We start from the raw sequence: 16,892 nt of genomic DNA on the forward strand, positions 1-16,892 counted from the left end.
AATTCTCCTTTTTCCCCGCAACTTGGCATTATATTGAAACCATTTCATTATGGTGGGATATAAATTCAGTCAGAATAAGAGAAAAATAAAAAGAAGGACCTTTCTCACTCTCTTTCATCCTACCAGTTTAAGCATGTGAAAGAAGACACACGTTCAAGTGATAACACAAACACACGATAAAAAATTTTTTAACATTCCCTAAACAAAGCACAATTATACACAGCAAAATGCTGTGAGTATCTAGCTCTTTAATTTTACTTTTACTTTCATCCTGTTTTAAGTTTCTTGTAATGGTAACTGTGCTTAAGACTACATTATTTTCATAATAATGAAATCTCAAATCTCACAATATCCTCCTAAATGTTAGTTAGAACCTTTATAAAAGAAGAAAACTCACTTTTCCCCTACTGATGTAACTGGTGCCACTTGCTTTGCTTGCTCTAGAACACAAAACACATCTGAGTTTCACCTTTAAATGATATCCCCTCAAGAAAAGTCCAGGGCTTCTAAAAACATTTTACTGTCCAAACATGCCTACACTGGTATTTAAAACTTGGGAAAATCTTGCCTATGAACTCCGAGAGCTTCTACTCCCACCTCAAAGGACAGGATAGCTATATCCCCTCCATCAGCTGCAGTCAACAGGGCTCAGCTTTGCCCCCTGTGGAAAGAGCCCCCGGGGCCACGTGTCTCACAGTTTTTGCCTTCAGTATCTCATAGGGCTGAAGAGAGTGAACAATCATGCTCTGGTGGTAAAGTTCGTGGTGGCTTAAGATTTCTCTAAAGTTTCATGTCTAATATGTAAAGGTCACACAAATTTTATCTTGGAGGTTGTTAATACGAAAAATATTTTCCCCCAAAATTGATTATGTAAAATTGATCATCCAGGAAGATGTACCTCATTTATCCTACAGTTCCTTGGTTTCCTGGGAAACAACATCATGCACCATGAAGGAACAAGCAGCCCAGCTTGAGAAACTGAGCCTCCAGTAAACGTTAACTCTGCCTCAGGATCAATGGCAGGGCTCAGCTCTGACCCCTGCCCAAGCCTCCTGGATTTCAGGCTTGTCTCTCCCCGTCCACAGGCTCACCCCCACCACGGCTGGTATCCAAGTTTCCAGCCAGTGGGTTCCAACCTGAGTGCAAATGTAATAAAGGAAACCCTAGACTTATCTGTCAATATTTCAAACATTTAAAGAAAAGTTTATCTTTTCCTAAAATTAAATGGCACAGACTAACTAAAATGTCAGGTTTCTTTGTTTTTGGCTAGGATTTTATCAAGTAGGTGCTGTCAGTTATCTTGCACTAACTTCTAACTACAGGCCTCTGGTCAATTTTTTTTATAAAGGAAAGATGAATTACTATTACATAATGAAAGCCATTTCTTTTGTAAATAAAATGAGTAAAGAATGGGAATCAAAGGAATAGAGGGAGATGGAGATCCCAGATAAGAATCATTCCACTATTGACCAACCATATACACCTTCTCCCCTGGGTTTCCTGAAATAAATAAACTTTAACATACTATTTTTACGTAAATAAAGTCAACACACAATAAAATATCAACCCAAAATTCTAACTAAACGCTTAACAAGACCAGACTATGTGGCTACAAAAAATGTTAACAATTTGCAAAAAAACTGAGGTACCTCTGCATTATTATAAAAAGCTGTGCTATTTTTTTCTTGTACATCTTCCCCTCTTGCTGTAAAGAAAGTTAGTGGATAGAAATCCTTGTGTGCTGGTTGCTTTCCACTGGCCATCAGTTTGCCCTCATAGAAGAGCTCAGAGGTGTAACTGCAGAAAAAGACCAAAATAAATAAAGAGTAGTCAGTCATCAAAATTAACCTTACCCATAAGAAGAAAATCACCAGTCAATTCTAATGTTGCTTTATGCCCATGATTAATTTTAATCTAAACATCTAACACCTATGATGCCAAGATTTTCTCCAAAATTAACTATAGCAATAAAAACACAGTAGGCTCCTGGTATACCACTGCTAAATGGGCTGATGTGGGGAAGGCATGGAGCCAGAATAGAGAAAGAAAAGGCAGAAATCACAGCAGTCCAAAATTAGATAAGAATCTTGCTCTATGAGATTTGATAGCTAGCTTGTTTTCTATACTAAAAATTTTTATTGCATATTTTTATTTATGTGGATCATATACATGCAAACACAAAGAGCTATAGATACTGAAAATACACACAACTGAAGGACATTCCAGTCTTCAACTGTAAAATGAATACTCTCCACCAATGAAAATATATAGAGTACTTGATTCATCACCGACTGCAGCAAATTACTGGCAACAATAAAAGAGCAATCACATTTTGAGATATTGATAAAAGCCACAGTTAAATCCAAGTTTATTTTTATATCCATCTATCCTACTGCTTTCAGAGGAACCTAAAAATGATTTTCACATGACTGCCATAATCAATATTGTTAAATTATACTAAACTTTAAAAAGTCTTAAGTTTTTGGTGGTGGCAGTGACTGGAAAGGAGCACAAAGGGGCTGGTAACATTCTGTTTCTCGGTCTGGATGTCAATTACAAGGATATGTTCAGTTTGTGACTGTTCTCTGAGCTGTCACCATATTTTTACCTTTATAGATGCATACTATATTTAATAGAAACCTTTAAAAACTTTTTTACTAAGTTTCATGGTTTTTCCTTCCTTCTTCCCTCCCATCCTTCTTCTAAGAAAGATTCCTTGTATAATACAGCCAGACATAGATAAGTAAACCATTCTGTGGTTTGTCAGTCTATCTGTTTATTACATCATGTAGCTTTACCCACACGTTATGTATTTAGCCACAGAGAAATATGTTATAGCTAGCAGAACCTAAAGTTTCGTTTCCAGAACTGCCCTATTGTGAAAAATTACAGCTCTGACTTTTGAAGTGTTCTTTAACAGACATAAAATTAAACCTAATTTGCAACACCAGGGACACCACATAACTCTGCTGGGAATAATCTGTCCCTAGAAACAGTGCCGTTTTGACTTCCTCCCACCAGACTACAGGAAGTGGGACAGAGGGGGCAGTTCACACCCACTTGATGATAGCTTCATGGGAGCGGTAGTTCTCACACAGGAGGATCCTGCATGGGAACTCGGCAGGGTAATGCTCGTAGAGTCGATCAAGTAATGAAACGTGAAGGTTTCTCTCCCTGGCAAACTCGCTGTAAACAAAAGGACTGAGCTGTAACAGATAAACATATGGAGAAAATTTAACTAAACATACAAATAGTATTTTTTAAACCCACTTAGAAAAAAACAATCCACCATGCTGAAACTTCTGATGTACTAAACCTCAACATGCCAAACACTGGAATAAGCAGAGTCAAAAATACGTTTTAACTCAATAAAAAAATGTTAAAAAAAAAATACGTTCTAGTATTTTTATACAACTATAAAGAATGAGGCTAAAATTTGTAACTTTCCATTTCAGTATGCCAACATTAATCTAGAGTTGGTACACACAGGTTAAGAAAGGGCTCCTCCAACATAAGAATAAACAGCTGCTGCCTTAGTGATTTTAGGGATGAAACCCACTGTATCATTGGGGGGAGTCAATAAACTATTTCACTAAGTTAATCAACTATTGAAAATGGTGAGCTGGCAGGATATACAGCCCATGACTAAAAAGTTTATTTTTAATTATTAGCAGAAAGCTATCTTTATCTTGTAAAGTAGAAGGAGCCATTTTTGTTTATAACTTTGACACTAAGAACAATATTAAACTACTTCTGGCAAAGAAACAAACAGAATTTGTTCCTCTACATTTAACTCTTTCCTGGATGTCTGGACAGCTACAATACTACATAGGTTCAATCTTAATAACTGTGACAAAAGAGAAAAAACCTCAAATTGCAACTCGGTAAAATTGATATTTTAATAGAAAAACTGTTAATTCTCTCTCATACATAGGTACTAAGATCAGACATGTTCTTTGAGATTTTGACTACTATTTTTAATTAAGCACTTTGTTTCTTATGATAGTGAAAAATTAGCTCTTCTGAAAAACAAATGTTGGGGACAGGTACTGGGGAATCGTAAGAAGGGCAATTTAAATGTATCTGATAAGGAAAAGTTTCATACTATGGAGAACTGAATTTCAAATTACTGAACATGAAAATGATAAACACTGATAAACTCATTCATTCCACTCTCTATCCAAAGAAGAAAAAAAGGGTAAGATAGCAATTTTCCTTCAGAAATATCAATAATTTCCATTATTAGTAGAGAAATATTTAAAGTACTTAAATTGTAATATATAGCACAATTTCATAGGATGTTTTAGAAAGCAAAATTTTAAACATCAAAATATAATAAAAGTTTCTTTCGCTATGATGACTCAGAGGGCACTTACCTGCATGTGGTCACCAGCCAAGACAATTCGAGTGCTCTTAGTTGCTAATGCTAGAGGCATAATGGTTTCACACTCCATGGCCTGGGCAGCCTCATCTAATAGAATGTGCGTAAAAAACCCTACAAAGTACAGTGTAAACACAATAAAGTGTATTACAGCAGTGATTAAAAAAAAGGAATAACTATTTTACTCAACAATAAACATATAAATGTCATCTGGTGCTAACGGCCCCAAGACTAACAGTTAAATCAGTACACACAAAAAAGATTTTAAAAGATACTTTATAAGACAGCAGCTTTTCACCACAGCGAAGAGCTGACTACTAAACACTGATGGGCAAAATCCTTTCACTAGTTATTTGCTAAAACACCAAAAGTAAAACAATGGTAGTTTATAAGTAACTTTAGCCTAAACATACATATTAGACATTAAAATAAAGAAAATCATACCTAAAATCTAATATAAAAGAGAAAGTTATAATCCTACTTAGACCAAAAACAAAGATTATTAGCAAATTCACTACTTTGATTATTGAGGTTTATGTGTGTGTGTGTGTATAGGCAGGTTATATATAATTTTTTAGTCTAAAACCGTATCTTGGCTGAAAAAAATCACCAGTCTGAAGAAAACAAAGTGACTGACAACAAATATCAAAAATGTACATTATTAAATATCCCCCAGATCCAAATACCTACAGTAGGAGGCATCCATGTTTTGGTTACTGTTTCCACTCACACTGGGGCAGAGGAGACTGTGTAGAAAAAGGAAGAAAAAGTCTCTTTGCCCCTGAAAGAGGGGAAAGAGGCAAAAATCTTGCTGTCCCCACGTGTCCCCTATTGCCAACTCACTGAGGTAGGGAGAAGGGGATGTTCTTTTTATTGGTACAGCAAAGAACACAAAGCAGTTTCTCAACAGAAATGACAAGTTACAAAACGCTCTGTATTAATTAGCCTCCTCTGGGTTGGCCCAAGAACCTAACCTCTATTTCCATCTCTATTGCTATGAATATCAATAAGTTCCAACAGTCTGTTTATACAACTTTCTAATGCAACTTGTTTTTAGGTTGGGAACTTTCTAAGTCTTACTGACTGGCAGTAATCACCACCACCATCACCATCATCATCCATTCAAACAAATGGCTTTGGCTGACAGCACAAGTATCAATAACTATGGTCTATGTAATGATAGTGGCCCAAGCATGATTTGGACACGTGCATTTTTCTTCCTATTAGGGAGAATTTGTGCTTTTTGTTCTACAAGACTAATTAAGGAAGATGACTATATAAACGTAGGATCAAATTGGAAAAACCTGAGACTAGTGGAAAAAACCTATTGTTTTTGTTAGATAACATTTTAATTAAATAGAGCTAGGATTGAATCAGGAACTGAATAATAAAATTGTTATACTATTGCTTAAGCTGATAACAGTAACTTGAATTCGTCAAACTGACTGAGCCTGAGCCTTGGTTGTCAAATCTGTAAAACAACCCTCCACAGACAGAGTTGATAAGAGAATTAAATGAAATAAAGTATAAACAATGCCCAGAACAAAACAGACAGTTGACTTCCAGTAAGTGTTCTTTTACATTCTTGCTCTCCAGGCTCATTCTTTACTCCTCCTCACAAAACTATACTGTTTAGGAGATTTGGGTATTTAATTTACGTGGCAAATATGCAGAGTATAATCTTAAAGTAATGAGACTGATTGTTAAATAAACACACCAAAATTTACATTTCAAGTAAGTGTTGTTCCATTCAAAGAAGTCAGCTGGGAGGAAACATAACTCATTCCAATGATGCAGCCACTGTTCAAAACATTTTTGAATGTTTTTCTAACTGCCCTCACCAGCCAGCTATGAGCTGCATGTACAAGAAAATAAGTCTCATTACATGAGAGGCATGTCTCTCTCTCTGTTTTCTTATTTTAAATCCCTAATGGTGTTGCTCAGTTTGATCACCTACATTTACCAGACATGTCCCAGAAAGATTTTAAAGCTTTTCTAAAATTAAATCTACCCTCAGAAAAGAAAGTTTGGCCACCATTCATTTAAGATAAACAGAGGTTTATCAAGGGCCTCCAGATGTCTATACTCTGGGCCAGGTGCCAGGAATAAAAGGTGAAGAGACCCATCACTACCTTCCAAGGACTTAGAAGAAATTTGTCACTGGCTTCGAAAGCAATTCCAAAAGCAGAGAGCAAAAAAGTGTTGAGCAATGTCAAAAATTATAATACAGCAGTATTAAATAAATATTCTTCCAAAGCAACGACCTTAAAGTGATACCATATTTTGATGGTTAAGTTCTGCCATATTCATCAGAACTTCTTCTCACTTTATACCTGCACTTTGTATAATATTAGTTTGACTTTACATAGTGCTTGTACTTAAATATAATAATCTTAATAGTATGTGATTTTAAAAAACCTATCATAATTGTTGTCTCTACACTACATTAATGCAAAACTATTTTATAATTAAAAATTAAAGAAAATTGTAAAAAACACCAACACTGTCCAAATTTGAATTTTTCACATGATCTACAGTAAGTAAATACCATCTGATCAATTAGAGAACAAACAGAGTAGCAGTCACTAAAATGTCTAAACTAGGAGTTGACAATTTTTTGTGTGTGAAGGGCCAAACAGTATACATTTTGGGGTTTTTTTGGCCATACAATCTCTGTTGCAACTACTTACCTCAGCTGCCGTAGCCCAAAAACATCCATAGAGAATGTAGGTAAATAAATGGGCACAACTGTGTCCCAGCCAGTAAAATTTTATTTACAAAAACAGACAGCAGGCCAGATATGGCCCACAGGCCAACCCCCGGTCTACACCGAACGCAAAAGCCTTATGCATTCAGACACCCTATCTGTGTCTCAAATCAGCATACCAGGTTCAAGGTCCAACTGACAGAGGTACTGGGAAGTATTCAACGTAACAACCACCACTCGGTGTTTAAGAATATCTTCTTTCTGTGGCATCTGAAAGGTGGAATGTGTGCTTGAGATCAAACAGTACTGATGCACAACTGGGTGGACAGTCTTTACCCAGCGATTTCTGAAATATACCCTATAAAAGAAGACAATATTTCCTATTTATATTTATTAACATCTCACCAGTATCTGATTATCAAAATATTGACATTATGATTTTAAGACTACAGTATCTGGAAATCAACAAATAAATCTGATAACTGTTAACACTCTACTGGCTTAGAATTTAGCATACAACTGTGACCTGCCCTCAACCAAAAAAGAATCAAGCAGAAAGTATATATACTACAGATATAATGCTGTATTTTTAAGTGTTCAGATTAATCTTACAACAGAATGATACACAAAGAGTTTCATAAACATTAGTTTTTTTCTTAATTCAAAACGTTCCCATTTGGGAATTACTTTTTTCTAGAATATTCTTACAAAAATATACTTAACTTGTAATTATCTATGTTAATAAAAAATAGTGAATTGTGTATGTACATGAGAAATTTTAAAGTTTTCTGCATTTCACTTTAGAATATATCCTTATACCTATATCTAAACAGACCTCTATCTAAAATTCTGGAAATTTCAAGATAAATTTTTCGACAATCAGAAAATCCTTTACCTACCCACGCCCTCACCACCAGCAAAAAAAAAAAAAAAAAAAAAAAAGGAAATCTTAAGAAAGAACATCTCTTCCATTAATTACAAAAGAAAAATATTAATAGGCCTCATGCAACAGATTATTACTAAGATGGTACAAAAACAACTCATCCATCTATCCACCCACCCCCCCCTCCATTTCTCACCCACCCATATCACAAAGATCTCCTGGGTATCTGCTCTGGTCCAGCACAGAGGCAAATCACATGGCTTGCAAGCTTTCATAAAGGCTTTGGATTTACTCTGATTTTAATGGAAAGCCATCAGAGAGTTGTAACAAGGCACGTGTCATGTGACATGATTTATGTTGTTAAAGGACCCTTCTGTTTCTTTGGACAGAATTCATAGTTTGGAGGTTGGGAGAGGGTTGGACAGTGGTGTGTGTGATGGTAAATTTAAACAACCAGCTTCGGGCAGAAGAGGGGATGACCTGATCTGTAGTGTGTGCTGGTTTCTGTGGTAGAAAACATACTATCATGGGTAATTTCAAGCTACCAACATGTCACCAAATATGAACTTGAGGGTGAACTTGAGAAGACATGTACATAACTGGCTTTCACAAACCAGTACAAGCTACTCCAACACACCACAGTCTGGGAGAGAGGCAGAGGCAGGGGACAACAGAAGGGAGACCAGTAAGGAGGCTGCTGTAAGGATCTGAACAAGAAAAAAGAATAGCTTGGACTAGGGTGGCAACAGCAGAGATATGACAATGGTCAGATTCACATTTTCAGAGTAATGCTGACAGGATTTGCTGACAAACTGGATGTGGAATTTAAGAAAAAGGATGATTCTTTGATTTTGAAACTGGATGAATGACAGTGCACAGTGATAGGAGGAAGAGATTTGGGGTGGGAACTGAGAATTCAGTTTTGGACATAGCCATTGATGTCCAAGTAGAGATACCCAGTAAGCAGGGGCATATATAAATGTGGAGTTCAGAAGAATGCCTGGGACAAGAAATATACAATTGAGGTAATATTTAAACCTTGAGACTAGATGAGTTCAGCTGGAGAATAAGTGTAAATAAAAAAGAAACCAGTTGGAAGAATGACTGATGGACTACTTCAACATTTAGAGGCTGGGAAAAGGAGAGGGACATAGGAAAGGAGACTGGGAAAGAGTAGTCAATGAAATAGGGGAGAACTTAGGAGATTTGCAGGGGTCCAGTCGAGGGACAGAAACTCCCATGTCACTAAATCATTTGGACACTTTCTGGGCCTACCAAGTTACTTGACTTATTAGCAGCATCCCGTTCTGTGGTTGCTGCCTCCGTAAAGCACTCTCTTCCCTCAGCTGCCATCACTCAGCCTCTCCTGCTTCCTTCTACCTCTCCAGGCTAGGGCTTCTTAAGGCTTAGTCTTCAGTGCTCTCATCTTCTCAAGCTCTGTTCTCTCACCTGACAACCTTACCCCAGGTCCATGGCTTCAATTACCACCAATACCCTGGTGACTCACATTTTTCTCTCTTCAGCCAACACCTCACCTCTGAGCTCCAGGATGCAGCTCCAACTATTTATTTGACATCTGTCTTCTCTAGAACGTTTCAAAGGCAGCTCAAATGTGATATGCACAAACACTAATCTCGTGATCTTCTAACTAACACTCCATGAAACAATTAAAACTGGTCACTGTCTTTTTTTTAAGCAAAGCAAAAAAAAAAAAAAATAGCACTTAATAAATGCCCCTAATTATAAATTACAATAGAGGAAAGTAAAGAAATGTATTTTAAAACATTACTATGATAGGAAGGACTAAAAGTTGTTAAAAATCTTCAGCATGCTTTAGTTTGTAATAAAAAATGTCTAATCAGATCAGCAAAGCAGAATTTACTTTTAAATATATGAAAAATTTCATTTTATAAATTATCTGAAAAAATCATTTATAAATTATGATTCCATTAATATCAACTAAAGTGTATGTATTTAAGCATATAAATTACTAGAAATTAAACTCCAAAATGTTAGCAGTGTTTATCTCTGGCTGGTAAGGTTATGGGTAATTTTTATTTTTTTCTTTATGTTTTTCTATATTTTTCATATTTCCTTAAATGAACATTTCATTATAAAATTGAAAAAGTGGTTTTTCAAATTACTCATTAAATCTAATTCCAAGCACTGCTTCTTACTCAAAGGAAAAATAGAAACCAAAGTTCTAAGTCTCACTGCTGATTTTTTTGTAGTTAGGAAAGCTACCTCAAATTGAAGCTAGGAAGAATACAAAGTTCGATTATTAGTCCTATTTCCTTAAAAATATAATAGTCTAGGGCTGACTTCAAAAAGATTTAAATATTTTCCCAGTACTTTCATTCTGTACAACACTTAAGGTAGACACTATCAATCAGATTATTTCAAACACATCTAAAATTTTTCAAAATTGGAGAATTGACACTTGTCAAAATCATAGTATAAAATGTGACACCAGCTAAGTAATTTACATATTTCTAGAAACAAACCATCCACAGATCCCACATGATTTATAATGAAATTTAAAACAGGAGACTGTCTGGTAATGTACCATTTTAATTCACTGAAATTTTATTCACGTATTGAATTTATATGCAATGAACACTCCCAAAAATATTATTACTTAAGATATTACAGAATCACAAAGACCTGATCTATTTCTTTAAGGAGCTATATAAAATAATATATACCTTCCATCTGCCCAGAAAATAGTAAATGCACACTTTCTCCATAGATAACATTTATCTACTAAGTGACAACTTCGCCAGAACTAGATACTGATCTTCAGAGCCATAAACAGAAAGAAACTACATTTTCCTCTCTATTCCATTTTAAAATCTTCTAACTCTAATAAAGTAAAAACTGAAGCTAAATGTAATCTAAAATGGATCCTAAAACTTCCATGCCCAAATAATTTAAGCTCAACTCCTGTCAACTAACAGAATTTTATACATTTTAACTGTAAGTGTGCATATTTAAACATACTTACTGTTTTAACTATTTAATATTTGTGACTATTTTCATACTTTATCACATTTACCAGGGCCCTACACTATGATACAAGAAGGTAAACTCTTCATCATCAGCCTTACTCCACAGACACCAACTCTTCAAGGTCATGTGCGGACACTTAGTGCCCTCTTGTGTTCTTTCCCCTGCATTCTGGGACAATTCAGATAAAGGTGATCTTCCCAGAGTGCTCAGCCATTCTAATTTTCTCTATTCCATCTCCCATACCTCTCCTATTTGTTGTCCATTAGGAAAATTATAAATTAATCTGAGTTAATATAGTAATAGAAGGTGCTAACAAATCCTAACATTTTAATGTATTAATCCCCCTAGGAAATGCATTCACAAGTTAACATCTTTCCTGAACAAAAAAACTATGGTGAAAGTGTAGTGCCACATAAAGAAAGTATTTGGCGAAGCCAAGCCTTTTCTTATTTTATTCTATTTACTAAATGAAATAACATGAAATTTGTATTTAAATAAATTTAAATGTTTTTCCATCTCTGACTCAGCCACTTAAGACTTGGGGAGAGATGAGATTTTCTGCTAGAGGGCAAGTTTCTGAATTTGAGCCATTATGACTATACATATACCCTCCTGGAACATAACTTCACATTCTACATATTTAGTTACACTATATGCGGGATTATAACTCCCAAAACATAATTTTACATGGGACAAGCTAAACACAATGCTAGCCAAATAATGGATTTTACTATTTATCAATAACAGCTCTCCTGCTCCAAATGTCAAAAGACCTATGCTAGGTCAACCAAGACTTGAGGGGCCTTCATTCCACTGTTTCCAAGCCAAGTACATCGTGATAATTGAAATTGTCACAGTTCCTATGTAACACACACATATACAAACATGAATACACACACATGCTCTACCAACAATAAAGGCAAACAACAGGCAAACAACATCTCCATTAAAGTAAGAACACTCATATGAAAAATGCTACCAGCTAATTCACTTTCACTTATGAGCTAAAAAAGATTATAATCTGAAGCAAACTAGTTTTTGATGAATTTATCCACTGGTAAACACCACATTTTCATTTACAGTGATTGTATGCATATACATGTGATATTTTCCTATTAAATAAAACTGGTTTCTACTTAAATTATTTCTTCTCTAATTTGTCTTCCAGAGTAGAAACAGAGAATGGCATATAAACCTGTGTTAACAGGCCATGCCACTTTTCTCTTCTTTGTTCTTTTTAATACAATTGTAAAATCATTCAAATGGTTTTGGTTGTGGTTATTACAGAATTAAATAGTGCATTCTCATTTTTCCATGCCTAGGCTCAACTAGAAATAAAAAGTTAGTGAATTATGATTCAAAAGTGTGGTTAGAAATTAATTTTTAAACAATTAATTGTATTTGAACAACATAGGGCATGACATATTAGTTTATAAAATGGCAAAACTAAACATTAATTCATATAACAATGAAAGCAAATGGTATAATAAATAACCATTTAATGATGCTTTATTGTTTTCTGAAGAAAAGGATTTTATTTCCCCACAATCCTGTATTTAAGAACATTTCATATCCATATACACCAGAGGACCTATATCAACCTAGACTTTTCTTTGACACTCTGTCTCTTAAATGATAGCAAAGAGTTGTAAATACCAGTCAATTACATTTTGTTGCAGAAATAACTTCCATTTCATGCTTCTCTAATATGCAGCTTCTATGAAATTACCTGTATTATCACAGTCAAAATTTTATTTCCATAAAGAACTATCATTGCATGATTACTCTGCCATGCAAAATATGCTAAAATTTTTAATTAAAATTGATTTAATCATATTTATATTACTTCATCATAGTAGCTTTTAGAGGTACACATCGAAATCAGCTCAGATTGTAACAACATTTTAATATACAAAACTTAAAAAAGGATGTCTTTCTCTTTACTTAATGTTTAAGAAATAAATGGTCAAAGATTTTTCAATTATCCCTTAATTTAAATGGTTTCTTCAAAAGGCATAACCTCCAAACGCCAATGCATAGTTAAAATTTTTGGTTTTCTAGAAGTTACTAAAATCTTTACAGACACCTTTTCTTAAGAATAATAAAGTATGATACAGATACATAATAAGCCTTAAAAAATACCTGAGAGGTCTTGCCTGGGGATTGCCTGCTTCTACATATGGATGTAAATAATCCTTTATGTAGAGGTCAGCAGCACTATTAGAATGGGTGCAAATGAGAATCCTGCTGAAATAAATGGTGCAAATAAAAAGAATGATAAAACACAAAACTATTCAAGCAGTATAATATCAAAAAAAAAAGCAGTGGCCATTTTAAAATTATACATTTCCCTCAACCTACTCAGTAACCGCTAACATATTATTCAATTATGCTTTTAGGAAATTATTCTTAAAGCTTAATTACTCTTCAAGCTGTAAAGGAGATTAAGTTCCCAAAATTATTTTTAAATCTATCGTATAAAATTATTTTTTAAAAATCCAACCCTTTTGGCTCTAACGTATATCACAATTCCTTACGAGATGTGGCATTTTGATGACTATTTAAAAGCTACCATTCTCTGCATTGCCAATTTTTAAAAACAGTATGTTTAAAGAGAATTAAAATTTTAGTGGGGCTTGAGTGTGGGTCTTTTTCTTTCTTTTATATTTTTTAAAAATTTTTACAAGCTGGATGAAAACTGCCTCACTAGCCCTTGCCTTGTACTCACAGTAAGGACAGAAGTTGTGCCCTACTGATGAGACCAGAGCACACATAGCACCGCCTCACCTCGTTTCCTGCTGCTGGAGTATATGCTTGACGGCCTGAGCTAGAGTGAACGTTTTGCCTGTCCCATAGGGTCCGATGATGAGAACAGGAGGCAGCTGTATTGAAAGCGGAGTTGTAATGGCCAGAACAGCTTCTTTCTGTTTCGCGTTTAGCCGAGGATCCAACTGCTCATCCCACTGCCTATAGAAAATAAAAATACTATTATTATAAACACATGCATCTTACTAATAAACAGAACATGACACACAAGTATCCTGAATTTTACTGAACCATTAAAAATACTGAAATAGTAGCATCTATAAAAACAAATACTTATTCTGAAACTACTTTTTAAAAAAATTCCCAACAGAGTTGGTGTAGGGTGCTTTACCATGCTGATCAACATTCACTTCAGTTACCTTGTCCTATCTAAGCGCAAAAAGATTCTGATAACTAACCTAAAGACCTCACACACTGCTAGCACTTCTAGTCTAGCTGCTGCCAAGTCTATAAATAGTAATGGCAATGCGTCAGGAACTTAATTTCCCTCTGTTACATAAAAGCATCAGAAAACTTTTTTTCTGTTAATAATGTAGCAGTAGTTTCTTTGCATAGCAAATAAAATGTAAAAGGGAAACTAATTGATTTTCAAGTTCTAATCATTAAAAGATCTCTTGGTAAAATGTAAAGCAAGGGAAAAAGAAAAAACCGGTATGTTACTGGTTAAGAGATATCAAACTTCTACAAAGTTCTTAATTCAGAAAACAGCAGGGTTTTTTTGGTAAAGGTCAAACAATATAAAATGTTTCCTAATATTTTCACACACAAATAATATACATATGTCCTATTTCTCAGGGTAGGGAACACCTGTCATGACAGCACAAATGGCTGCTGTAATGAGATCTATCTTACTAGTGTCCCTTCTATGACTTGGCTAAGTTTTGAAGATTTAAATGGACAGCAGATGCTGAAAGAGATCAAACTAAGTAGAGAATCAACAGGATTCTTTCTCATAACTACAATTATAATACTATATTTTGCAACAACTATGGCAAAAATATTAGAGATGTAAACCAAAATAGGAAGGGTGTGTAAAAATGACTCTTAGAAAATTTGCAAAATGTCTACAAAATAATCCTGAAATAGGACACGATTTAGACAGGAAAATTCCCACTCTGTAAGGCTATACTCTATTTAAAACAGAAGCTAGTTATTTATGGAAAATTTTCTTAACTCTTTCAGTTTTAAAAAATCATAACCAATGTTATACATTATGATAGATAATTTCAAACAAGCAAAGAAAATTGTCATAAAAATTGTAAAATCCTAGAAAACAAATTTTAACCATATAAGCATGCCATTACTTATTTTTCTGGAATTTAAATTTTTTAAAGTAAAAAATAGAGGGGAGGGTATAGCTCAGTGGTAGAGTACATGCCCAGCATGCATGAGGTCATGGGTTCAATCCCTGGTACCTCCAGCAAAAGTAATAAATAAATAAATCTAATTACCTCTCCCTCAAAAAAAAAATTTAAGTAAAAAACAAAAGGACTCTGACCAGTGGCACTAGATTCCCTGGAATTCGTTTAACTAAACCTCCGAAGAATCCCTCAGCATTAACCAGTTTATTTACCCGTAATTCTGCCAGTACCTAGCAATGCTCCATCTTCTATAAATGAGGAAACTGCTTTAGGTGACCACTAACATGTGGCAGATCTAGCATGTGGCAGACGCTATAGACTGGTTACCCCCAAACCATCCATGGCACCCTTCTCTAGGGTGAACCTGGACTCTATAATACTGCATTTCCCGGCGTCCTTGGCTGAAGAGTCAACTCTGGTCAATGAGATGTAAAAAGAAGTCCCTCAGAAGAGCTTCTATAACCAATAAAACAAAAACAAAGCCTCACTAGAAGAAAGCCCTTCCTACCCCTTTGCCTTCCTCCTTCACCTGGCTGGAAGAAGCTCGTGATAAATGAAGCTGGAGAAGCCATCTTATAATCACGAGGCAACAGGTATCAGGAAGAAAACTAACATGCTTTACATGGTAGAGAGGAGAAGACGACCTTGGTCCTCAATGGTACTGCCGAGCCCCTGCACCAGCCCTGGACCACCAAACCCAGCTCTGGGCTTCTAGCTCTACTCATTTAAGCCACAGTTAACTCAACACACTGTTCCCTACATCCATACCTGACCACAATGGTTCTATGATACCTGACCCCACTGGTTCTGTAGATGGAGATAATGATACTTGCACCAGATGGTTATTTTAAAGATCAAACAAGATAATACATGCAAGCTGTTAAGAAAAATAATTGAGAAATACTTGACCTATACACACTTCCAAAATTCAAATATTTTTTAAAAACACCCTTTTATCTTTTCAATTTGGGGACTTAAATAAACTTATGAATGAGATAGATATTAGATTATACATATATAAGTATAAACCTAAGAGGCTAATGATAGATTTCTACATATAGTTCTAAAATAGATCAATACTTCTTTATTTTATTTATATAGCCCATTCTACATGTCAATTGCTTCAGTGTAAATAAATGCCTCAGAGCAGACCAGAAACTTTATCAGTGTAAGTCATCTCAATAGTTTCTGGTCATGAATGATGAGTATTTATAGAAAGCCAGTAAGTAAAATAAACTGGCTTTATTTATTATACCACCTGCTTACAATAAACACACTGGGAAAAGTCCTCTCTGATTTTCATCATTAAAATAGTATAAAGTCTCTTCAAGTTTACTCTGAATAAAGTAAGAGTTATTTTCCTCCCTGAACCAAATTAATTCTAAGTTCTTTTTTTTCCTGGTCTAATGCATTGTATAATTTACAGACTACATGCTCAACAATAATTTCTCAATTTCATTTATCTTTCTACATTCCACCTTATTCTAGACAAGATTTTAAATGGCTAATGGCTTCTCAATGTTTCTAGACCCAGATACATTTTAATTACTATTTAAATTATAGTGGTATAAAATCTCTTCCTGCTTGAAAATTTTCTGCTACTTGACATTTCTTTAGATACTTTTGCAGTTAACACTTGCAATCAGTGATATTTGAATATGCTGTTATATACAATATAATTTTCATAAGTGAGCGTATCAAGTAAACACCCAAAAGTTTACTGGT

The 16,892-nt window shown here is 34.8% G+C and overlaps 1 protein-coding gene across 4 annotated transcripts in view; it reads right to left on the reverse strand.

The window, feature by feature from the left end:
* Positions 1-16,892, reverse strand: part of HELZ (helicase with zinc finger) — a 141,723-nt gene that overhangs the window by 61,430 nt on the left and 63,401 nt on the right. For 3 of the 4 annotated variants that reach the window (XM_032457039.1, XM_032457040.1, XM_032457041.1), the window contains 6 exons: positions 13,768-13,947; positions 13,123-13,227; positions 7,268-7,446; positions 4,377-4,495; positions 3,061-3,206; positions 1,650-1,797 (listed from right to left, as the gene is read on the reverse strand). In XM_032457039.1, coding sequence (XP_032312930.1) covers positions 1,650-1,797; positions 3,061-3,206; positions 4,377-4,495; positions 7,268-7,446; positions 13,123-13,227; positions 13,768-13,947 — 877 coding nt within the window. The remainder of the gene's footprint in view (positions 1-1,649; positions 1,798-3,060; positions 3,207-4,376; positions 4,496-7,267; positions 7,447-13,122; positions 13,228-13,767; positions 13,948-16,892) is intronic. The other variant, XM_032457042.1, reaches the window with a different exon arrangement.

The sequence above is a fragment of the Camelus ferus genome, chromosome 16, assembly GCF_009834535.1.
Source record: "Camelus ferus isolate YT-003-E chromosome 16, BCGSAC_Cfer_1.0, whole genome shotgun sequence".
In the NCBI taxonomy this organism is placed as follows: Eukaryota; Metazoa; Chordata; class Mammalia; order Artiodactyla; family Camelidae; genus Camelus; species Camelus ferus.